The 25,966-nt window shown below is 44.5% G+C and overlaps 1 protein-coding gene across 5 annotated transcripts in view; it reads right to left on the bottom strand.

Annotated features, from left to right (window-relative positions):
* PANK1 (pantothenate kinase 1) overlaps positions 1–25,966 on the bottom strand; it is a 67,974-nt gene that overhangs the window by 9,413 nt on the left and 32,595 nt on the right. For all 5 annotated transcript variants that reach the window (XM_069753486.1, XM_069753485.1, XM_069753490.1 and 2 more), the window contains 3 exons: positions 10,715–10,968; positions 7,139–7,315; positions 5,271–5,394 (listed from right to left, as the gene is read on the bottom strand). In XM_069753486.1, the coding sequence (XP_069609587.1) occupies positions 5,271–5,394; positions 7,139–7,315; positions 10,715–10,968 (555 nt within the window). The remainder of the gene's footprint in view (positions 1–5,270; positions 5,395–7,138; positions 7,316–10,714; positions 10,969–25,966) is intronic.

The raw sequence follows: 25,966 nt of genomic DNA, 5'->3' as shown, positions 1-25,966 counted from the left end.
AGACAGATGATAGAAATATATTAGATATATTAGAGATAGAATAGATGGATATCCTCTAGATAGGTCATTTCGCAAGCCCTCTACATATTATAAACTTGCACCCTTTAGTGCCTTTCATGTGGAGCTTATTCTACAGTGTTTTAGGCTTTTTTTTAAATCAAATAAATAAATTAAAAAAAATTACATGGAGGTACATTGTGAAACCGGCAAAGGTAAAGCAGACAACTGAGAGCTGATATAATCAGACTGAGAAGGTCGCTTGTTATTTGTCCCTTCCCAGCCTAAAAATACCAGCCCACGGCCACCCCAGGATTGGCACATCACATTACATGCGCCAACTCTGTTCCTCCACTTTCACTCTTCCCTATTGCCCTGATGTGTTGGCTGTCAGGGTGTATTGAAATCACAGCTGGAATCAAGCCCTGGGGCAGTAATGGAGATGTGTCCATCAGACACCCCCATTACTATCCCAGTAATAAAAACAACACAAACATAGAAAATACTTTATTTAAAAAAAATAAAATAAAATAAAAAAAAACACTCCCCGACACTTTCCCTGGTTCACCAATGTTGCCCCATTACCCCAATTTTCACCGCACCAGGACAATCGGGAAAGTGAAGGTAAGCACCAGAATTGGCGCATCTGATGCACCGCTTCTGGGGCGGCTGCGGTCTGGGATTTTCAGGCTTGGAAGAGGCCAATAATGGGGGACCTTTCCAGCCTGATACAATAAGCCCCCAGCTGTCTGCTTTACCTTTTCTGGCTATCAAGAAGAGGGGGGAACCTCACAACTTTTTTTAAATTATTTATTAGGTTAAACAACCCTAAACACCCTTTAGTGCTACATGAAAAGCACTATAGGGTGCACGTTTATTGCATGTAGGAGGGCTGTGAAATTATAAATGCATAGCAGACCTGGAAGAAAACTCACAGACCAGCACTGACTCGTTGAGTAACATTAGTCAGAGTGCAATGGGATTTTTATTCGCAATGCACTCGTCCGATTTATACGCTAATGTGAGCGAACCCTTAAGGAAAAGAAGAAGCTCCTACTTGCTGGCTTTCCTGGGATTCCCATTATCCAGTTAGGCCTTCTGGCCACTAGATGTCAGCACATGACAAGCCTATAATATGTAGTCATATATTCCCCCATCAGCCATAACATTCTACAAATATTGTGCACTATGCAGCTTCATCCACAGCAAGCTGCAAGGCAATATGTCTGCTGACACTCTTTATCATCAATATTATAATATTTTTCAGCCATTTTTGCTCTTCTGTAAGATCGGACCAGCCTCCACTCACCACATATATTAATGAGCTACAGGGCATAGTCAGGCAGCCATATAAATCTGCGATCGGAACGCAGAGCAACTCCCGACCCGAGTGTGAGAGCTTCATATATTTCTATGCATCTGTCATGCTCAGGTCGGGAGAGCCAGCAGCCAGTCTGTGCACTGAGCTCGGTCCGATTTATAAGGCCGTCTGACTGCACCCTTAGTCCAGGCTTGGGACAAGAGTCTGCAGACACTCTCTAATAATGACAGATGGCTGTGTGCACAGGGTTACGATTCCCCAGTATTCCCAGGAGAACAAGTGAACACATCACCATCTACTTCTGGTCATAAGCAGACTAGACTCATTCAGCTTCTCTCACTCAGTAGATGAGTCTAGTCAGCATGTGACCACAAGTATGGAAAACGCACACATGTAGTCATGTAACTATTCTCTCCCACCGGGAATATCGGGGAATTGTGACAGCGCGCACACAGCACACTGAGTGACTGCAGAATTTTCACCCAAGCCCAGACAACCCCTTTAAGCCTGCCATATACAATAGATAGCTGAACGATTATTTGACCGACAGCTATCTGGCCTAACATACTTGTGTCCTCTATAGCAGAGGTCCCCAACTCCAGTCCTCAAGGCCCACCAACAGGTCATGTTTTCAGGATTTCCTTTGCATTGCACAGATGATGCAATTATTACCTGGGCAAAACTAAGGAAATCCTGAAAACATGACCTGTTGGTGGGCCTTGAGGACTGGAGTTGGGGACCTCTGCTCTATAACATAGCTATCTAGTAGCGGACGATCAGATTAGGCCTCCAAAATCAGACTTGCCAGAGTCTAATACGCCCACGTCATCTTTCGAAGGACGAATCAAGGGGCCATCAAACACATTAGATGACTATTATAGTAACATAGTTAGTAAGGCCGAAAAAAGTTCATCCAGTTCAGCCTATATTCCATCATAATAAATCCCCAGATCTACGTCCTTCTACAGAACCTAATAATTGTATGATACAATATTGTTCTGCTCCAGGAAGACATCCAGGCCTCTCTTGAACCCCTCGACTGAGTTCGCCATCACCACCTCCTCAGGCAAGCAATTCCAGATTCTCACTGCCCTAACAGTAAAGAATCCTCTTCTATGTTGGTGGAAAAACCTTCTCTCCTCCAGACGCAAAGAATGCCCCCTTGTGCCCGTCACCTTCCTTGGTATAAACAAAACCTCAGCCTGATATTTGTATTGTCCCCTTTTATATACTTATAATATTGGCGGATTCAATTGACGTTAATCTAATATGTACGGGGGTCTTTAGCTTACCAGTTGTCCATTCTTAGCCAGGACGCCCCCACAAGATCTGCCATTTCTTGGATGCGGTGACCCAGTAGACTACTTGTCACAATTTAGCTCTTGCCAAAGCTACTCAGATCCTTGCACTTACCCATCTTTCCCGCTTCCCATACATCTACTTCAAAAACTGTTGTATCGCTGCCGAATATATATCTCCCCTTCTTCATGTGACGACGTAACAAGATAATGTCATTCACTAAACTGGTTAGTGGTTTTAATGTTATGGATGCTCGGTGTATATACAGTACATGGGCACGCAACAAAAACAACAAAAAGATACTACAAAGTAAAAAATAAATGGCGTGAAAACAGAACACGTTATAACACAAATCCCTAAAAAGGACGCTTGTTTATAGACGCGAGGCTTGAATACTTTGTGTGGACACTATACTTGCTAGGATGCACCCACATTGGGTGTCATTTATATGGCGCGGAGGGCCGGGTAGGAGAAGTATAGTGTGTTTACACCGTACTCAGAATATGCCCAAATACCACAACGCTATGATGACACAATGTGCTACCTATAAAACGCACAGCAGTCATGGCACGACCATCCTCGGGGAAAGACAATGCCATGTGGAAGACTAGACCGAGAGTCAGGTCCTTGGCAGCTTCTCCCGGCTGACAGGTCTCCCCATATGTGTATGTCAGCCAATGGTAACGGGGCTGGGAAAGACCACCAGTGAGCAGCCTCTTGGACTAGTCACCCAAGCTGTATTGTCCCCATCCAGCTTTTAAAGGAATGTAAAGCAGCCGCATTTCAGAGTGAAACCTACAAGGTTGCGGAAATGAAGCGAGGGTCGGATTTGGGCACCATGAATCAGCTGTCCGGTTTCCTTTAACCATAGGCTTCGGGAGACTTATGGCCCTTGTAGACAGGCCAATCGAGATCGTTAAGGAACCCCGATCGCCTACATGAAAGCTGACTGCCTTTTCCGACAGGCCGGCAAACATTCTATGTGCACAGAACGCGTTAACACGAATGTTCTCGGCAGCACACTATTACATGGGGCGATATGCCGTCAATAAAGAGGATTTATAAGCCGGCTTCAAAATCATCGCACCTGACGAACAAGAGTTTTTTTCCCCGTGCTTGTTATGTGATTGCCCACCTCTTTAGATGAGCCGATAGTTAGAAAGGGGCATTTACCACTTGTTGGCTGCTTTACAGGCAGGTGAGTACAGGACTAATGTGATCGACCCTACACATGATACATTTAGGATGACTAACGAACCCTTTCTGTAAACCAGAACTGAACAACGTGTGCTGCCGAACATGACACCAAGGTATAATACACACGGCGTGCACAGCAGAAACGGTCATAGGACGCACGGGCTATGGCGAGGATTCTGCTGCAGTTCTTCATGCTTTGATAGCCCTGTACAATGCTGCTTGAACTCCATGCCACAAGGCAACACTGTAAAGAAGCTGAAAGCAGAAAGACGATGACATGTTGCTTTCATTCACTAAGCAGGTCTGTGCCCGTGCCGGGCTAACAATCTCCATTCTCTACCACAGTGACAGAAACATATCCATAGTCATCAGCAGTCTCAGTTATAAAGAAAAATAAATTATCTAAATTAAAAAAAATGCTGCAATTCACCAAAAAAAGTGCAATAAAAGGCGATCTCCAGTCTTGATACACTGAGAAACAGCTCCTGGGATTGAAAAGTAGAATATCGCAGCCGAACATCAGTCCAAAGACTTTTTTTTTCTTTACTTTTATAAATAATATTGTTTTTTCCTCTTGAAGGGCTTATCCTACAAAATATAAGAATCATCTATCCCAAGGACAGGTGATTATAGGGGTTGCCCGGTAAAAACGATGCATCACCTTACTGGTTGGCGGAGGTCAGACAACCGACACCTACATCAATCAGTAAATAGGGGAATTTATTACCCCCTCACCAAAGAGACCTTTCATCACTATTACAAAGTAGAGTGCCTGACCACCACGGCATTCATTGTTTATGGGGCTGCCGAAAAAAGCCTAACACCAGTAGCACCATAGGGAATGAATGGAGCATAGGTGGCACACATTGCTCCTCCACGTTCTACAAGTGATGATGGTACCAATGATCAATACGGTATCGCCTCTCCTATCCATAAGTGATAACTTGTTTTCACCAGACAATCCCTGTAGTGCTCGATTGCTGTGCCTCCCAATGATTTAACGCCCACTTACCACTGAAATGGGGGTCTCCAATTCCTCCTCACTTAATAGAATGGTGGTTGAGCATTTGTGCTGTTGCTCCACTCAAAGTCTGTGAGACACAGTGCTTGGTGAGGCAGCCCAGTAATGATACGCCATCCTGACATTGTGAATCCAAAGGGGCCATTTAACTCCCATTTACCTTTTCTTTTTTTTTTTGGGGGGGGGGGTTAGTTCTCCGTCCCCACTAACAGGGAAAATGATAATGAGTAATCTGTTAATTTATTGATACAGTTCCAGGAGGAACAATAGCGGGAAAAACAATACAGAATTCTCAGATACCTCTTTAAAAGGTAGAATTTCAACTAACCGGGACGGTATATAGAGTATATAGCGGAATAGGGGTAAAGACATTCAGTTTTTCGCCTAACCAGTTTGTAAATCCCATTTGAATAGATGAAGAAATGTGATCATTACCTCATTGAGGGCGCACATGCGAGCAATGGATCCTATGTTGTTTGTAATGGTAACCAGGGTCGCTCTTGCCAAGTCCTCCTTACTTATGGTGTCTCTTTTCTCTTTGCTCATCATGTGGCCAAAGCTTTGAGAAGGACAGCAAAGACAAAAGTGTTATTATATGTGTAGACACAGGCATGATGTATTTCCACTAACATACAGGTTGCTCTCAATGGGCAAGGATCATGTTGCCTTCATTCTTGTATGTACAAATTCCCCTATATTCTACTTAAAGGGGATTTCCAGGACCATATTTTATTTTAACTATGTGCCTAAGAACATAACAGGCAGGTAGATGCAACCGACTTAAATGTTGTACCTGACGACAATTTCTGCTGACCAAGAGCGGTCACAGACCACTCCTGCCAGCGATTCAGCCGCTTCCGCTGACCTTATGTCGACAGAGCAGAGGCTTCCTCTCCGCTCTGTTGACGAGGCGTGACTGCCAATATCATGCTGACCGACAGCGGGCTCCCTGCTACCCAACTGCGGGGAGCTGACTATCATTTCAGATAATGTTGGAAGTGGATAACCGTCGACAGAGCACCCAGAAAAAGAAGAGCTGCTGTTTTGACATGGAGCAGCTGAATTGCTGGCAGGAGTGGTAAGTGACCGCTCAGAGCCAGCACTGCGTAGAACGGGTAGGCAGCAACTACTTGCCTGTTACTTATTAGGCCCATAGGAAGAAAAAATAAATCCTTGACAACCTCTTTACCAGGAGCCTGAATGACATTGATGTAAGTGGTAGTCGCAACTGCGTATTATCTTTGGAAAATTAGAATGAGGATCTTAAAAGAGGACGTATCACTCACTAGCCATAAATTTTTTACACTAATCTAAATGTCGCTGTTCTCCTGAATGTGGAGTTGTTGGTTATTTGTTCCTGTACATCTTTGTTCCAGAGATATGGCCCCCTCTTCCCAGTTCTAGTTTTGTTAGCCATGGAGGTATGATCTTTAATGCTTCTCTGGGTACTTTAGAGTAATAGGGAGTCATATCTCAGTAATGGAGAGGTGCAGAAACAGGTAAAAAAAATACAAAAATTAAATAATAACCCACAATGCCGGACTCAGGAGAGCAGTGTCAAAAAATTACATAAGCATGGTGTCAGGTGTTTTTTTAAGTAGTAGTGAAGTGGAACAAAAATTTCACACATTCTGGATTCGGCCAAGGAAAAATTAGCAAAAAAATTTAAAACTATGTGTTAACGGATTTCCTAAATGACCTTAAAGAAGACCCATCACCAGATCAGAAGTGTTCAGCTTTTGCTCTTACTTTATTCCCCATACTTCCCTGATTATTGCATGGTTGGTTTTTATTAAATCCACCATATGGTTCCAGACAATTAGCCTTTTTATTTAGTACTAGATTTAAGGTCTTCACCAAGGAGGCGCTGCTCACAGGGTAATAATTCACAGCAGCCTAAAGACACAACCCCAAGGAATCCTGTGAGAAACACCCCCTTAGTAAAAGAAAAAGCAGCACTAAATAAAAGGCCCAGGTCTCTGGAACTGTATGTTGGAGTTAAAGAACAAACAACGGAAAAAAAACAAACTATGGAACATTCAGGGGAGCAGCAGGAATAAAATAAAGGCAAAACCTTTAAACATGGTGCCTCCCTAAGACAACACCTTCGGTGAAGACAGCGACCTTTGGCGATCACCTGATCGCAGCAGATCAGGTTCCCGGGAACACCCACAGTAAGCTGTTTTAGCTTGGGGAAATTTGTCGATAAGGTGACATGATTTATTCCCTGAAATTATTACTCTATGTGTCACATATGCGGATGATGATCTTTATTTCTCTCACTTTATAAGTGTAAAAGTTACCTAGAGGCCACAGCAGAGCCCTGAAGGCTGAAGCGCTCATAGTCCCCACCGTAGATATCCTTCACCAGTTTATCCACATTAGTGCTGTCTCCTTTTGCGGCCATTTCCAAAGCTTCTTCAAACGTCTCACAACCCGTCAGCAGGCAGCACAGGCCAAGGAATGTTCCTCCTCCCAAACTGAAAACCGGGCACAAAAATGGAAGAATTGACGATTACACAAATCATATGGGCAGACAATCTACACTTATTGGTGCAGCGTTGTGGTACATTTGTGGTGTAGGTTTGTGTTTCACTGAACAAAGCCTAAAAAACAACGACTGTCACGTTAACATCCCATGACCGCGAGTTCCATGAGACGCTCCAGAAATCCAATGACAGAAACCAATCTGCTCTTCGCTAGAATTATTTTAAAAAAATGTTCTAGTAGGAAATTGTGGCAATAGTAGTAGAATATAATTCCACCCCCGCCATGATTATATTTCTGACCACAATCACATACGCTAGGTGGGATATATGCAGATCTCAAAATCCCTGTTATGATGTTCTTTATGACATTGTGAGAGCATAACAGCCAAGAACAAAAATATATTATCTATGAATGATTGTCTTATAGATTTATCCAAGATAATACCCAGTGTAAGAATAAAGCTCAGGCTACACGGCGACATTGCCGCAACTTCTGTCACATGACCAAAATTTGTTGCATGTCGCTGTTACATCAGTATAAAGAAAAAGGCAGCGTCCGTTCCAGCTACATAGGATAAAATGCCAAACCTTATCATACAATGGATAAAATTCCATAGCACGCAAAAAATAAAGACACGACGCGTTGCGATGGCACTCCTGCATTCTTAATCAGAGCTCTGATAAAAAGAAGCCTTCTTCACATAAAAATTATTATCCTCTTAATAAATTGCAATCATATTACATACGGTAGCACTGTGTACTTACAATTGCTCATTTTGCCCTTCTATCCATTTAATTCTTCTGTTTTCCATTTGGTCTATGACACCAAGTGATTAAAAACTGACTAAATGAACCCTTTTAAAGGGAACCTGTCACCCCGTTTTTTCAGATTGAGATAAAAATACTGTTAAATAGGGCCTGCGCTGTGCGTTACAATAGTGTATGCAGTGTACCCTGATTCCCCACCTATGCTGCGAAATACATTACCAAAGTCGCCGTTTTCGCCTGTCAATCAGGCTGGTCAGGTCGGGTGGGCGTGGTGACATCGCTGTTTCTTCACCAGCTTTCTGTTGGTGGCGTAATGGTGTGCACATGTCCAAGTGCCGAATCCACTGCGCGCAGGTGAAGAAAAAGCGCGCGATCTGCGCTATTACCCTTGTCATCGGTGGGGGCGGCCATCTTCCTGAGGCCGCGCGTGCGCAGATGGAGTGCTCTGCTGCACGGGGCTTCAGGAAAATGGCCGCGAGATGCCACTCGTGCGCAGATGGAGATCGCGGCGGCCATTTTCCCAAAGCCGAATTTGCATCTCGGCTTCAGGAAAATGGCAGCCTGATTGACAGGCGAAAACGGCGACTTTGGTAATGTATTTCGCAGCATAGGTGGGGAATCAGGGTACACTACATACACTATTGTAACGCACAGCGCAGGCCCTATTTAACAGTATTTTTATCTCAATCTGAAAAAACGGGGTGACAGGTTCCCTTTAAGCTCTATATAAAAAAAAAGGAGGTATATTTTCCCTGTATGAGTCACTACTCACTACAAAAGTCAATGGCAGTGGAGAGGGGCAGAGCAAGTGGGTCAGGAGTTGAAGAGAGGAATGATTTCTGTGGAGACAAGAAACCTCCTATTACTACATACAAAAAAGAAAGAAGAATTACCTGGGTAGAAAGGCAAAATGAGCAATTGTAAGTACACAGTTCTATATAATATGAGGAGTGAAATATATTACGAGGGAATTTTTTTTTTTTTATGGGAGGGCTTCTTTAACATTGAAGGAGTATGAACAAAACACGTAGCCCTTTCTTCCCTAATGGTTTCTCTATTTTTTTGAGCGCTATAGAATTTTAATCATTATATAACAATGTTTGGAATTTTAACTTAGAGCTAGAACATTTTTATCTATATACTGCTCCATACATTTGCCCAGGACGAGGTACCGTGTACTTGGAATAATTGGATATTTTTGGTGAGCTAGCACTATCGCCTTTATTTTACTCACAGTGCCATTAATTCCACAGCGCTTTACATACATTAGCCTTTATGAGTCGCTGCTACATCACAGAACAATGCAAGTGAATGTGGTTGTATTGTCACCCTAAGGCTACTTTCACACTACCGTCGGCCCGTCGCAGTGCGTCGGGCCGACGTACCGACGCATCCTGTGTCAAACGCAGCGCAACGGGGGCAGTGAATGCATTATTACAACGCATCCGCTGCCCCACTGTGAGTTGCGGGGAGGAGGGGTCGGAAATGGCGGACACAACGCACCAAAAAACGTTACAAGCAACGTTTTTTCGTGCCGACGGTCCGCCACAACACGCCGCAACGTCACACAACGGTTGCGACGTGTGGCAATGCGGCGCTAATACAAGCCCATGGAGAAAAAACGCATCCTGCAAACAACTTTGCAGGATGCGTTTTTTCTGCAAAACGACGCATTGCGACGTGCGTTGTACGATGCTAGTGTGAAAGTAGCCTAAGGCTGTGTGCACACGTTCTGGATTTTTCGTGTTTTTTCGCTTTAAAATCGCGATAAAAACGCATAAAAAATGCATACATATGCATCCCATCATTTAAAATGCATTCCCCAATTTTTGTGCATATGTTGCGTTTTTTTTCTGCAAAAAAACGCATTGCGGTAAAAAAAAACGCAGCACGTTCATTAATTTTGCGGATTTTCTGCAGATTTCCCACTATATTATTGCATTGGGAACCTCCGGAAAAATCTGCAAAAAATACGCACAAAAAACGCAAGAACAATGCGCAAAAAAAAGCATGCGGAGTTCTTGCAGAAAATGTCCGGTTTTGTTCAGGAAATTTCTGCAAGAAATCCTGACGTGTGCACATAGCCTAAAAGTACTGCGACAAGCAAGTCACTAAAAACCTGACGCTGTTGGACTTCTTGTGACATGCTACTGTAGTACCCTCGGGGTCGCGCGATACGACCACATTAATTTATATTGTGTTTTGATGTAGCTGTGACACCTAGCAAACTTTGGTAGCATGACTAGTGTTGCGATTAAAGTTGCGGAGTTGTCTCAACCTAAGGTTGTTGGGGGTCGCTTTGAAAAAGCAATTAAAATAAATAGTATGGTCAACCATTTCACCTATGGGACCCTATCAGACCTTACATGAGCACTACATATAACTATGGCCTTCTGCATAAAAGTATATGGCAGTTACAGGGACACCAACAACCTTAGAACTCAAGAGAAAGAGTTGCAGACAAATTTAGCCACCTCCCTACCAATTGGCCGAGAGGATGAATGGTGAGGTCCTCCTATGTCCTCAGGTGGTGCATGGCCAAGAGGTTAATTGCCCCATGTGCCCTCCCTATAATCTATCTGTGGTGAATGGAAGATCTCTCAGGGATAAAAAGACATTTACCTGGTCCCAGTGACTCTTTTATAGTTGTCTTTAGAATATACTGCAAGAATGCTGACTCCTGAACCTATGTTAACCAGCAACATAGGATAAGGATTATCAAGGCAATATGGCTTCTTCTGACATTGTTCTGGGTTCGTTGGGTTGTCAAAGTAGTAGCATTCTGGACGGCCATTAAAGCCAACAGAATCGACATAGAGGAGGCCTCGGATCAAGCAGTCCAATTCATCAAGTTTATGGAGCTGGAGGTCGGCTATCTAGAAAGAGAGAAACATTAAGTTAATGAATAAGCAGGTTTTAGTAGAGCAGAGGATACGGTCACTAACACAAGGGCAAAGAGCCATCAGACGAAACTTGCTCTCCTGTACATATTAGATATTGCATAAGAAGTCACTTATAAACAAGGTACAAAAAGTTATTAATTTCTACATCGCACTTTGCCTGGGCAACTACAGCAAAAGCTACCAAAGGTCGTTCCAGGTTCTTCAGGGCTAACAAAAAGTGTGGGGAGTGGAGCACCCCTATTCTTATAGTCATAGACAACACACGGCAGCATAGCATCTATGTACACATTCCTTATCCATGGAGGATTTCTATCCACCGAAACTGACCTGTAGCAAAGATCCTCAAGATCTGCTCTCAGAGACTAAATGATTACATAGCGAATATCACAAGCTGTGATCACTACGGCTAGGTTCACATTGCGTTAGTCGTGTGTCCGCTGACGGAATCCGTTTCATAGCAGCCCTAACACTATGTAACGGATCCGTTAGCGCACCCATTGACCGCAATTATGTAGCGCATCGCTAACGCATGCCATTATTGGCATGCGTTCGTTATGTGACGTTATTTTGTGACAAGTAAATAAGGCAGCACACTGCAGCGCTAAAACATGCAAACTTGAAAACACGAAATTTGAACTGCATTACTGCACTAGAAATATGAAAAATGAGAGCTTTTAGCGCATAAAAATGGCCAATTTTATGTGTACCTGGTAGCCTCTTTACGGCATCTCTCTTATACCAGGTCCTACGCTTGCCTTACCTCGCTGAGAATAAACGTCTCCATCTGAATGGGTGCATGTGAAACCTCTTCTTAGACTAAAATTCTCTCTCTCTGTGGAGGGGTATTGGACCTGCTGTAATTAAAACACCTGAAGCTAGGAGGCGGAGTGCACGATCAGAAGGCTAGAGAATACATTTCAAAAACCTGACCTGCACATCCAAACATAGACTCAGTGTGAACAGGTGCTGAACCTAGAGTCGCCAACTCGTATATAGTTAAGTAAATAAGGCAGCACACTGCAGCGCTAGAACATGCAAACTTGAAAACACGAGAGAGAGAATTTTAGTCTAAGAAGAGGTTTCACATGCACCCATTCAGATGGAGACGTTTATTCTCAGCGAGGTAAGGCAAGCGTAGGACCTGGTATAAGAGAGATGCCGTAAAGAGGCTACCAGGTACACATAAAATTGGCCATTTTTATGCGCTAAAAGCTCTCATTTTTCATATTTCTAGTGCAGTAATGCAGTTCAAATTTCGTGTTTTCAAGTTTGCATGTTTTAGCGCTGCAGTGTGCTGCCTTATTTACTTAACTATATACGAGTTGGCGACTCTAGGTTCAGCACCTGTTCACACTGAGTCTATGTTTGGATGTGCAGGTCAGGTTTTTGAAATGTTATTTTGTGACAGACCCTCGAACGCTGTCTGCAGCATTTTTGCGTCCGTTCCCGCTAGTGCAGATAGAGCATCTATCCCTTTTCGGCAATTGCGTTAACGCAGTCCGTTAGCGTATACGCGCTAAACGGACTGCACTAACGCAATGGGAACCAAGCCTAAGACTTTGTTCACCTTTTCTCTTTGCACCTTCCGTTTAGAGGAGCAGACAAATGGATTTCATGTGCAAATCCACCGGCTGCATTACAACTGAAGCATAGGTACCCCGCTGATTATCATGGTCTCCCCCTGGATTTCCATTTTGTGCAAGTTTTTAGATGAGAAGAAAAATTGCATCATGCAGAACACATAACAGAACCCAATGAGCAACGGTACAGTGCAAAGATTGAGTACAGCGCCGCGGCTCATCGCTCCCTTAAATTCATTGAACTGGATGAGGAAGCCTGCACAGCAGAGATGCGGCACACTGTCACGATGGACACCGGGACTAATGCTTTCAGAGTACCTAGAAATCAACAGAGAAACAGCCAACTTGGTGAAAAGACCCACCATAGACCCCCTTATTGCTCAGATCCAGGGGTATATTATCAGTATCTCAGGGAATGGATCTGTCTGTACACTATGAGGGGAGGTGAATATATTGATATATTGTGAGGTTATTCCCAACATTTACAAATATCACCTATCCTCGGGATAGGCTATAACTTGAGGATTGGTGGGTACCTAACCTTTTTGATCCCCAATGATCCAGAGAATGCGGCAAAAATTTAAGTGAACCAATACTTCCTTTATTCTCTATGGGACTGAAGGAAAAAGTCCTGTACTCGGCTATCTCTGCAAGACCCATATGAAATGGACAGAATTGCAGTGCTCATGTGGGCCACCAATCCATTCTGACCGGGCATTGTACCGCTTTATTATAGTTATCCGTGGGAGTCAGGGCAGTTGGCACCCTCCAATCCGCAAATTACCACTATGCACTGGATAGCTGATAATTTTAAAGGGAACCTGTCACCAGGTTTGGCTTATAAGAGATACGGCCATCACCCTTCAGGGCTGATACACAGCATTCTATAATGCTGTATATGAGCCCCAACCCGACCTGCAAGAGAAGAAAAATAACTTGCTATACTCACCTGCGGGGCTGTCCGCTCCGATAGGTGTCGTTGGTCTTGGTCCGGTGCCTCTCATCTTCTTACGATCCCTGTCCTCCTTGCTTCATATGGATGACGCATCCCTTAGTCATCCACACAGCCTCCTCGGCACCACACTCCTGCGCGGGTGTATTTCGCGATCCTGTTAAGGGCAGAGCAAAGTACTGCAGTGCACATTCGCCAGGGCTCTTTGACCTTTCCCAGCACCCGCGCACTGCAGTGAAGGGCAGAGAAGTACGCCTGCGCAAGAGCGCGGTGCCGAGGAGATGCGCCATCCCCACAAAGCAGCACACAAAGCGGCGGACACCGCGTCCACAAGCGCCACGGCGGCATGCAGCACATTGACTGTACACAGACTTCAACAACGCCATTTCTCTACGTTATGAAGGTCTGAAGTCAAGACCGAAATGTTTCTCTACTACAGTGATTCCTATTAAATCCCGTTTGATCACCTAAGATGCGTGCTGGGTTTACTTAATATATCCACACAAAGCAAGCAGAAGGGCGGCATCACAAGAAGAGGGGAAGCGCCAGACCAAGACCAGTGACGCCCATTGGACCGGACCGCCTCTTTTGCAGGTCGGGTGGGGGGCAGAAATACAGCATTATAAAATTCTGTATCAGCCCTGAAAGGTGATGGCCGTATCTCTTATCGGCCAAACCTGGTGACAGGTTCCCTTTAAGTGTTGGGAATAACCCTTTAAATACTACTACTGTATTCTAAAACCAAACTGTATGCAATGAACACCAAATGTTGGCAACACATTTTTCAGTCCAAATGAGAAAAGATTTGTTATGCACTATAGGGGCTATCTAAAAAAAACAAAACACACGCAACATTTGTATACATTTACATTTTTTGGCTGTAGAATAATAAAATATAATAAATTTATACAAAATGTATACCAGGAACACTAGCATGGGGCACAGCTACTGGTTCATAGGAACAGTCCATGTAAAACATGTAACGTTGAAAATAGCGATCATCAAAAGTTCACTGCCAAGTGATAAAAATTAAAAAAAAACATGCCACGTGTATTGGGCATCCACTAGAAGTAAAACTAGGAGAGTCCATTGTGTGTATTTGCAGATCCCAGACTAAATAACAGCATCCAATGTAAAAAATGCTACAAGTCTCAAATATGCAGCTCAGTTTTGGGCACCAGTTCATAGAAAAGATGATCTGGAGTTATGGTGCTTTCACAATGGCAGCCGTTCATTGGTCCCATCGGGGCTTAAGTCTGCGCCCCCTGGCAAAATGGGATTCGGGTGTATGCACCAATGGGGCCAGACTATAATGGTGCGGGCAGAGTGAACATGTGCTCTGTCATTCATCGTTTGCGGGCGTCTACGCCTACTGGAGACGTACACCCAGACACGGTCTGATAAGGGATAAGGAGGATCTTGGTTATGAGGAAAGATTTAAAAAATTATTTGTTTTTCTTGAAAAGAGACATCTAAGGAGGGGACATGGGTACCTTGTACAGGTACATGAATGGCCTTCACAAAAAGTGTGGTCAAAAGTTTCATCATGTAAGACCTCTTCAAAAGACAAGGAGTCACTTCCTAAGCCTGGAGAAGAATAGTTAAATCTCCAGAGGAAACAAGCCTTCTTTACCATAATACTCTGTGGAATAGTCTACCTCAGGAGCTGGCCACAGCAGGGAACGTTGATGCTTCCAAAAAGTCTTAGATGCTTTTTAAGAAGAAAATAATATACCTAAATAATCAAGTGTACAATTTTTTTTAATGAAAGTTTGGTCCAGTGGATTGATAATTGGGATCAAGAGTTAAGGTTCTCTCTTTTGGGGTGGGATCATGCCTTGTCGTTGTACATATACTCCATTTCCTTTCTCATTTTCCATCCCTTGTTGAACTTGATGGATATTTTCTCAATCGTACTAACTATGCAAGTAATTGACGCAAGAAGGAGACCCATATTTTTTTCTGATAAAATGCAATGGTCTCAAAAAAACCCCTAAAATTTCTTGTCGCAAGCCACAAGTAACATCACCATCATGGGCCACAATGTAAAAACTACATGCTATTGCGACTTGCTAACAATCTGACGGGGTTTTTATTTTGATAGCCAAATCACAAATAGTCACAGACAAATCCCACAGTCTAAGAAAGATGTTGCTGTAGCCCAAGATCCTGTAATATATACAGCGTGTGCGCTAGATGATCCAACCCAGGAAACGTTGGACTCCTGGCACAAAGTATCTGAACTGTGCTGTTTTGTGGCCAATATTTCCATATATTACCCCATTAATAGCCCTACAGTTTGCAGCCTCATTTCTCTGTTCGGTTGCCTTTTTCATGAGAAATTGTTCCAAATTACAATCATCCGCCGAGGCCGGGCCTACCGTCTCTTCATGCTCATTTGGTTGCTATGCAACAGGCGGCAGTGAGATCGCCAGCTCTTCAGTGTCCTGTCTGTTTTGTAGAGAGACCAAAGGATTATTCTAGTCAGTGTTCACAGAGCACAGTCTCGGTATTATACTTGTGTGTCCTCCTCATATCACTGAGAATCAGTCCTGCTCCTACAGCCACTGCCTACAAATAGTCCTCTGCAACCATGTGTGAGGAAAACCCACAATGGTCACTGGAATAACATGAAACTGACAAAAGTAATGTTCTATTTAAATTTACTGAATATCAACTAATGTAAGCCCCCCCGCTCAGACAGCAGAAATATAGCGGGGGTCCCATGTCCACATAGGCCTGGCACATTCATTTATGCTATGAATATTAGGGGTCAAGTTGAGGTCAGGGTATTTACTGTTATTGTATGTAAAAGCAGCCAGATCTGGTTCTGACTGGCTTTTTGCCCGCCTAAATTTTTGATGGATGATTGGTTGTCAATCAGTTGCTGGGCAGATTTTGTTATGATATATACCTGAGCACCGGCGTTGGATACTCAGTTCGCCGGCGCTTGAAGAAAAGAAGAGCCCGCCCTCCCTCCCTTTATGTTATCATTCACCTGTCGTTTGGTTTTATTTGTGGGTAAAAATCACTCAACTTTGGGTGGATTTGGTTTCTGGAAGTTTATGGACATTTGGACTTATGAACTTATGGATATTATTTATTGGTTATTTATTTAATTAATTGGATTTTGTAACCCAAAATAAAACCTCACGGCCATTTATTCCAACCATTAAAGGTGTCTTGTGATTATTATATTTATAAGTTATAGGCCTTATGGGGACATGAAAATCAGAGAATGCTTTTGAAATTGTGATTCAACAGAAACATTTAAAAAGCAAACTAATGAAAATGTCCCGGATAAAAACGATGGAACTGTTTGAAAATAATTTGGCCATAGGGACATGTTAAACAGGTGTGTCCTGTTACTAGCATCACAGGAGTCTACAAACTTGTAATCAGTCAAACTGCCTATTTAAAGCGAACCTGTCAGCAGTTTTGGCCGATATAAGATACGGCCACTGCCTTTCAGGGCATATATATTTACATAAACCCCGATCCAACCTGAAAGATAAGAAAAATACGTTTTATTATACTCACCTAGGGGCGGTCCGGTCCAACGCCTCCCATCTTCTTATGATTGCTGCCCTCCTGCTTACTTCATCACTCTCCGGCATCGCGCGCCTGCGCAGGCGTACTTATCTGCCCTGTTGAGGGTAGAGCAAAGTACTGCAGTGCGCAGGCGCCAGGAAAGGTCAGAGAGGCCCAGCGCCTGCGCACTGCAGTACTTTGCTCTGCTGTCAACAGGGCAGATAAGTACACCTGTGCAGGAGCGCGATGGCGGGGAACCATGAAGCAACAGGAGGGCAGCAATTATAAGAAGATGGGAGGCACCGGACCGGATAGCCACTGTAAAAACTTTTATTCATATGCCATAAAGTGGACATTTTTAATTCACATCTTAAAATTAAGAGTTTTGTTTATTGGGAGTTCGATTTTTATGCCAAAACATTCATGTTGCTGTACTGTGGAAACTCTCTTAAGTATTTGTAAAGATCATAAAATCAGGAGAGGAACCTCCACAAAAGAGAGGCATGTGTGTCAAGTTAAGACGGACAAATTGACAGATTTGGTTTCGAGCCGCTACTGTCCTTAGCCTTCAAAAGCCATGAAATACTGACCAAAACTGTTGCTGTGTGAATAAGGACTTACATTTATCAATTTATGGAGTTGAGTCTATGATAAATGATCATCAGGTTTATACAGGATACATGCATCAGCGTAAATAATGAGTTACAAGACAAGCATTGCCTGCAGACACCTCAGACTATGCTCACATTTACATACAGTAGGAGATTCCATTAGGAGCCACCCTCACAGGTTTCATCTGTATTCTAGAGGATCCTGCAAAGCCACAAACCAGAAGTAACCAGCCATACAATTAGATGACTCGAGTCGAGTGGGCTCTAAGGATATCTGGGGGACCCTTCGCCTGGGCTGTATACGCTAGGTTTACAGTAGTCTTAATCCACCTACTGCTGCCTTACAACCTTTATTTGGTCACCCATACTGTATGAACAGGTTCGTGTCTAGTCTTCAACCTTCAGTCACCCTTAGGTATTTCAGAACTGTCTCTCTAACGTCAAGGTTATGATAGACCCCTTCCTTCGTGTTTCTAGGGTGTTGGCAAAATGAGGGAAGAATTACTTCTTGGTTTATGCTTGTAGATGAAACTACCTTGGGGAGAAAGGCTGGATTAAGTGTCTTAAGACTATTCTGTCGTCAAAGATCCGGAGGTACGGATCCTGTATGGATAGAGCCTGAATTTCCCCCAATCTCATAGCTGAAGTGATGGCCACTAGAAAAGCTGTTTTAAAAGAGAGATTGGCTATGTCCATGTCCTCTGATAGTAAATATAGGGATCTGCACGGTGCATTAAGGACCAAATTCAGGTCCCAAGGAGGAGATGATTTCCTCACAAGAGGTCTCATTCTTTATATGGCCCTAACAAATCTTGCTATCCAAGGATGGGAAGCTAATGAGGAGTGAAAAAACATACTAAGGGCCGCAATCTGTACTTTTAACCCTGCTGTACTGTTCGGGTCAATATGACCCGAAATGTTTTTTGAGACCCTGTAGATTTTGTTATATGAGGATAATAATCATTATTTTGAATAATCTTTATTTTTATATAGCGCTAACATATTCCGCAGCGCTTTACAGTTTTGCACACATTATCATCGCTGTCCCCAATGGGGTTCACAATCTAGAGTATGTCTTTGGAATGTGGGAGGAAACCGGAGTGCCCAGAGGAAACCCACGCAAAAACGGAGAGAACATACAAACTCTTTGCAGATGTTGTCCTGGGTGGGATTAGAACCCAGGACCCCAGCGTTGCAAGGCTGCAGTGCTATCCACTGCGCCGCCGTGCTGCCCTGAGGATTTGAAACTAGTGGTATCTTGACTTCTCCTCGTTTGTGGAGCTATATATATATATATATATATATTTTTTTTTTTTGCTACACGCTGATTGTTACACTTGTACTGTTCGGGTCAACATGACCCAATAGCATTTTATACTGTTCTGCAGGTCTCTGATTATTTCTGACTGCAAAAGTTATGCTTTTTTATGTGTCTCAAAATGGTGGTGGTTTCACTGTTCTTATCAATAAACAAGTAATTATCTAGTATTATCCATTTGCTGTTTGTGAGAGAGGAGACTATTTGTCTATTATTCAAAGGCTGGGGGTTTCACTGTCATCAGTAATCAAGTATTTATTTAGTCAAATGCATTTTCAGTTTGTGAGAGAAGACACTGTGGTCTTATAAATTGGACACCAGTCATTTGACTTACACCCTGAAGCTAAGTCCTGTGAAAGAGACACTGGAATCTGTGAGAGAGAGAGAGCACTGAGCTGTGAATACACATCTTTACAGGTATTCTTTAATTTTCAAAACTTGGATAAAAATGTTTCTAAAATGTCTATTGACTGACGCTGTGAATACATATTCTTTTCTTTTCCAAACTTAGGTAATTCTAATGAGCACAATGCACCATGACAATGCCGTAAGTGATAGAGAAGACAGAAAGCCTGACGTTATTTTTTCTTATAATTCCACAAAGGGAGCAGTAGATACTTTAGACCAAGCAATATCAACATATACATGCAAACGCAAAACCAATCGGTGGCCAATGATTTTATTTTATAACATACTGGATGTTTCTGCATACAATGCATTTGTCTTATGGAGAGAAATCGACCCCAATTGGAACCGGAATAAGCTGCATAAAAGAAGATTATTTCTTCAGGAATTGGGCAAATCCCTGGTTAGGCCATATATTGAGAGCAGAAAAGTGACCCCCAGAAGTGAAGGAGCAACAGCCATTGTAAAAAGTGTCCAGCATGCTCAAGAAAGAGACTCCACATCCACGGCCTCCACCAGCACAGCCACCAGCAGCACAGCTACCAGCAAAAAAAGGAAGAGATGTAGCTTCTGTCCATCTTCCTGTGACAATAAGACTAATCTGAGATGTGCTGGATGTTCAAAATATCTGTGTAAAGGACATGTGTCTTATTATTGTGTTCAGTGTAAAAACGCATGAACATGTTCAGTTTTTCTTTTTTCTTTCTAAAAAGGTTGACGTTTTTATGATTTTTCATGTGTTGATTTATAAATATTGTTTTCAAAAAGTTAAACTTCATGTTTTAGTAATAGTAATGTAAAGCTTCTTTGTTATTTGTGTGCAGAATGCCAACAATCAAAGATAATTGTAAAAAGCCTGTGTAACCTTTTTATGAAAAAAAATAAATTAAATAAATTATTAAAGGGAACCTGTCACCCCGTTTTTTTGAGATTGAGATATAAATACTGTTAAATAGGGCCTGCGCAAACTCGGCTTTGGGAAAATGGCCGCCGCGATCTCTAATGCGCACGCGCGGCATCCCACGGCCATTTTCCTGAAGCCCCGTGCAGCAGAGCACTCGATCTGCGCACGCGCGGCCCCAGGAAGATGGCCGCCCCCACCGACGAAAGGGATGACAGCGCAGATCGCGCGCTGCTTGTTCACGTGCCCACAGTGGATTAGTCACCTCAACATGCGGACACCACTACGCCACCAACGTAAAGCTGAGGAAGAACCAGCGCTGTGAACACGCCCTCCCGACCTGACCAGCCTGATTGACAGGCGAAAACGGCGACTTTGGCAAGTTATTTCTCAGCATAGGTGGGGAATCGGGGTACACTACATACACTATAGTAACACACAGCGCAGGCCCTATTTAACAGTATTTATATCTCAATCTCAAAAAACGGGGGTGACAGGTTCCCTTTAAGTTTAAATTTAAATTTTTTATTTGTTTATGATCAACCATGTTCACATACAGTATAATAATGAAAAAAGTATTCAAATAAAACACTTAGAGTAGCTAAAAATCAAGAATTAAAAGGTTGGGTCATATTGACCCGGGAACAGTACAAGTGTATAGCAAATGTGAACAGAACAGCAGGGTTAAAGTACTAGGCCGGAGGCCTTTTTTAAATCCAAGTTGTAAAAAGTCAAGGGTCTTAGGAATGTCTGGTTTTGAGGTATCTAGAGGAATCTCTCCTAGGAACGAACAAAGCCGCTTCCAGATCTTGTTATAGATCGCTGAAGTCACCGGTTTCCTGCTTGCCTGGAGTGTGGTGATAACCTCTTCTGACAGGCCTCTGGATCTTAGAGTCAGGTGTTCAGGATCCAGGCAGAGAGCTATAGTGAATCCGGATTGCTGTGAAACACTGGACCTTGGCACAGAAGGTCCTGCCTCTTCGGTAGGAGGATAGGTGTTTCTGTCGTCATTCTGGATAGAAGAGAAAACAAGCTCCTCTTGTGCCAAAATGGAACCACCAGGATTACAGTTGCTCTTTTGTCCCGTATCTTCCTGAGTGTTCTCGGGATGAATGGCAGGGGTGGAAAAGCGTACAGAAGACCTTCTCCCCAATGTTGAGACAGTGCGTCGACTCCCGCTGCTCCCTCTAGAGCAGTGGTCCCCAACCTTTTTGACCTAGAGAGCCACATTCCGCTCTGTGACAATGTCACGAGCCACAACTAGCTCCCTGTCTGTCACAGTAGTGTGGCAACTAGAGCCCCCATTACGGGTATAATGATAACAATAGCTTTTCCACAGAAATCCCCCCAAAGCAGTATAACAAGATTCAGCGTTCCCCACAATACTCCCATTCAGTATTCTCCCATCCAGCACTCAACACGATGTCACATCCAGCTTCAGGCACCTCCGACAGATAGTAATTATCTCAAAACCCCTAAGACCAGTATATGTGCATCAGATCTGCTCTTCTGTGCAGGGCTACGCACAAAGTTCACCATTTTTAGATTTTCTCTGTTTGCTAGACCTGCAGCTAATGCACCAAGCTGGCAGACAGCAGCGAGCCACAATTCAAGGGACCGCGAGCCACATGTGGCTCCCGAGCTACAGGTTGGGGACCCCTGCTCTAGAGGATTGAGAGAGAACAATGCTCTGGCCTTTGCATTTGATCTGGTGGCAAAGAGATCCACTAGAGGCGTCCCCAGCCGCTGGCACAGATTGCTGAAAACTTCTGGATTCAATTCCCATTCTCTGGGATCTACTGTCGTTCTGCTTGGAAAATCTGCTACCTGGTTTTTGGCACCCTCCAGGTGAACTGCCGAGATGGACCTGACGGATTTTTCTGTCCATATGAAAATCTGGTCTGCCAAGTGCTGTAGAGATGGATGTCTTGGGCCTCCCTGGTGCCTTAGAAACGCCACTGCTGTTACGTTGTCGGACAGAATCCTCACAAGTCTGTCTCTGACCTGAGACTGGGCCTGGTAGAGCACTTTCCAAATTGCATACAGTTCTCTGAAGTTTGATGAGTTGGCCAACACTTCTGGACTGCACTTCCCTTGGTAGTATGTCCTTCCTATGTGCCTGCCCCATCCGCACTGACTTACGTCTGTGGTAACGGTGACACAGGGATAGAGGATCCATGGAACTCCCACCTTCAGGTTTTCCGGGACGGTCCACCAGGTTAGGGACTTCTTTACCGAAGGAGAAAGAACTATCTTCTTCTACAGAGAATTTTGCCTTCTGTTCCTAGATTTCTGGATTTGCTTCTGTAACCCCCGTGAGTTAAATTGGCTCCATTTCACACAGGGAATACAGGCCATCATTAGGCCTAGGACTCTCATTGCTTCCCTTATAGAGGGAGTGCTTTTCCTGAACCGGTATATGTTCTCGATTAACGACTTCTGTCTTTCCTCTGGTAGAAAAGATGGTCTGGTATTGGAATCTAATATGACCCCCAAAAATTTTATTCTGGAATTTGGAACTAGGCATGACTTTACCCAATTCACAATCCACCCCAGATATTGTAGAATGGAGAGTGTGAAGTCGCGGTCGATCTTGAGAAGTTTCTCTGACCTCGCCATTATCAAAAAGTTGTCTAGGTATGGTACTATGGCAATACCTTGATTCCTTAGATAGGCGACTACTTCTGACATTAGTTTGGTAAATATCCTTGGGGCCGAGGCTAGGCCGAAGGGGAGACACATGAATTGAAAGTGATAAACTACCCCCCTGTTCGTCAGGGCTAATCTCAGGAATTTCTGGTAACAATCGTGTATTGGGACATGGTAGTATGCAATCTTTAGATCCAAGGTGCACATCACCATGTCCTTGTCTATGAGAGGTATTGTGGACTTTATAGACTCCATCCTGAATCTCCTGTACCTTATCCATTTGTTCAGGGGTTTCAGATTTATAATCGTCCGGGAGTATCCCGATGGTTTTTTTTAATTGAAAATAGGTGAGAATAATGGCCCTTGCCTCTCTCTGAGATGGGTACTGGGACGATTGCTTCTATTTCTAACAACTCCTGGATGTCTGGCCACATAGGAGAGTTTAAGAGGGGAGAAGATTTGGTTACTACGAACCTTTCTGGAGGAGGACTGGTGAATTCTAATTTGTAACCGTGAGCAATCACCTGCAGAATCCAAGGGTTTTTGGATATTTTCTGCCAACCCCCCAGAAACCTTTGTAATCGACCTCCCACTCTGATGCCATTTATTCGGTTTCCCTGAACCTGAACCCTGGAAGAAGGAGTCTCTACCTTTTCCCCCCTTGGGATAGGACCATCTCCCAGTCTTCCCTTTCCCCCTGTAGTCTGTCTTCTGACTAGGCCGGGATCTACGAATGGGCTGGTATTTTTTAATATTTTCCTCAGGGAACCCTTTCTTTTTGTCTGAGGCTTTTTCTAATATGTCGTCTAGAATAGGCCCAAACACTTTACCCCCTGAAAACGGAACCCCACAAAGTTTATTCTTTGACTGAATATCGCCTGACCAAGTCTTTAGCCAGATTGCTCTTCTGGCTGCATTGGATAAAGATTCTTTTCTGGCGGCGAATCGTACAGATTCCGCCGAAGCGTCCGCCATGAAACCTGTTGCCAGTTTTAGTAATGGTAGGGATTTAAGGAAAACATCTCTAGACGTTTTAGCCCTGAGATGTTCTTCCAGGTCGTCCATCCATAAATGCATGGACCGGGCTAACGAGGTTGCTGCTATATTAGCACGTATTATTGCAGCCGAGGATTCCCAAGGATTCCCAAGATTCCCGGAATCGCCGTCTTCTTTGCCACTTTTGCTACTGGCACATCTATCTTAGGAACTTCCTCCCAAACCTTTATATCATCTTACCTGGTTGATCCTGCCCTCCTTACCACGTCCCACGCGGTCTGACCGTGCTGGAAGGCCTCTCCTGAGGCATCCCTCTGTCCAGCGCTCGTCGCAACCGGAAGTGACGCGGCCGTCGGCCGGAAGCTACGCGGCCGCTGGTCCTGGAGCCAGCAGCGGCTGCCGCGCTGAGAGCGCTCGCCGGGAATGGAAGTGGCCGAATGGTGGGATCGGACGCTGTGTTGGAGATGGCCCCCGCATACATCCTCCAGGAAACAGGCGCCCGGACCGAGAGCCCCCAGTATGGAGGAACGGATCCGACGCCAGGAGCAGCGCTACAGTGGGGAGCTGAGGGACCCCCATCGCAGGTATCAGCGGCAGATATCTTGCGGCAGGGAAGGGAAAGGCTGGGTCCCCCAATCCCCACCATCTGCACAGCACCGTCGGAGGATAAGCTTGCCGTTCCTATCCACAGTGGGACAGGAAAAACACTGGTGGGTGGAGTGGGGAGGGTCCTTTTAACCGCTTGTTGTTCCTGTCCCACTAAGGGTAAGAAGGACGTCCTCCAATGGTGCGGTCAGGTGGTGAACTGGAAATTGTCAGTTTTTTCTGGATGAAAAATTGGACAGTTTTTTTATACCCTCATGTGAACTCAGTCTTACTAACATATATACTACTAGCTATTGAACCCGTTCTACGCCCGGGTGGCGAGCATTTATATTGGTATATGGTCTCCATCCTGTCATGTGCTGCTCCATCCTGCGTCCCCATCCTGTCATGTGCTGCTCCATCCTGCGTCCACATCCTGTCATGTGCTGCTCCATCCTGCGCCCCCATCCTGTCATGTGCTGCTCCATCCTGCGTCCCCATCCTGTCATGTGCTGCTCCATCCTGCGTCGCCATCCTGTCATGTGCTGCTCCATCCTGCGCCCCCATTTTGTCATGTGCTGCTCCATCCTGCGTCCCCATCCTGTCATGTGCTGCTCCCATCCTGCGCCCCCGTTCTGTCATGTGCTGCTCCCATCCTGCGCCCCCGTTCTGTCATGTGCTGCTCCCATCCTGCGCCCCCGTTCTGTCATGTGCTGCTTCCATCCTGCGCCCCCGTTCTGTCATGTGCTGCTCCCATCCTGCGCCCCCGTTCTGTCATTTGCTGCTCCCATCCTGTCATGTGCTGCTCCCATCCTGCGCCCCCGTTCTGTCATGCGCTGCTGCCATCCTGCACCCCCGTTCTGTCATGTGCTACTCCCATCCTGCGCCCCCGTTCTGTCATGTGCTGCTGCCATCCTGCGGCACCGTTCTTTAATTTGCTGCTCCCATCCATATGCCCCATACGCTGCTCCATAAGATGCTCCATAGTATATGCCTCGCATCAGGTGGCGTAAGTAACAAATAGCTGTGGCATGAAGTGCCACAGCCTCATGCCACAGCAATTTGTTACTTGCGCCACCTGATTCCTTTCTGCCGCCATTTTCTTGGTCCTCCTGCTGGCGGAATCGCTTCCGGCGCCATTTTCTTGAAGACACACTGCAGTGTGTCTTAAAGAAAATGGCGCCGGAAAGCGCGGACTGCGCAGGCGCCGATTCCGGCAGCAGGACCAAGAAAATGGCAGCGGAAAGGAATCAGGTGGCGTAAATAACAAATTGCTGTGGCATGAAGTGTCACAGCTTCATGCCACAGCAATTTGTTACTTACGCCATTCCTTTCCGCCCATTTTCTTCGTCCTCCTGCTGCCGGAATCGGCGCCTGCGCAGTCCGCGCTTTCCGGCGCCATTTTCTTGAAGACACACCTGCAGTGTGTCTTCAAGAAAATGG

The sequence above is a fragment of the Ranitomeya imitator genome, chromosome 2 (genome assembly GCF_032444005.1).
Source record: "Ranitomeya imitator isolate aRanImi1 chromosome 2, aRanImi1.pri, whole genome shotgun sequence".
Taxonomy (NCBI): domain Eukaryota; kingdom Metazoa; phylum Chordata; class Amphibia; order Anura; family Dendrobatidae; genus Ranitomeya; species Ranitomeya imitator.
This window is presented reverse-complemented; position numbering and strand designations above follow the sequence as displayed.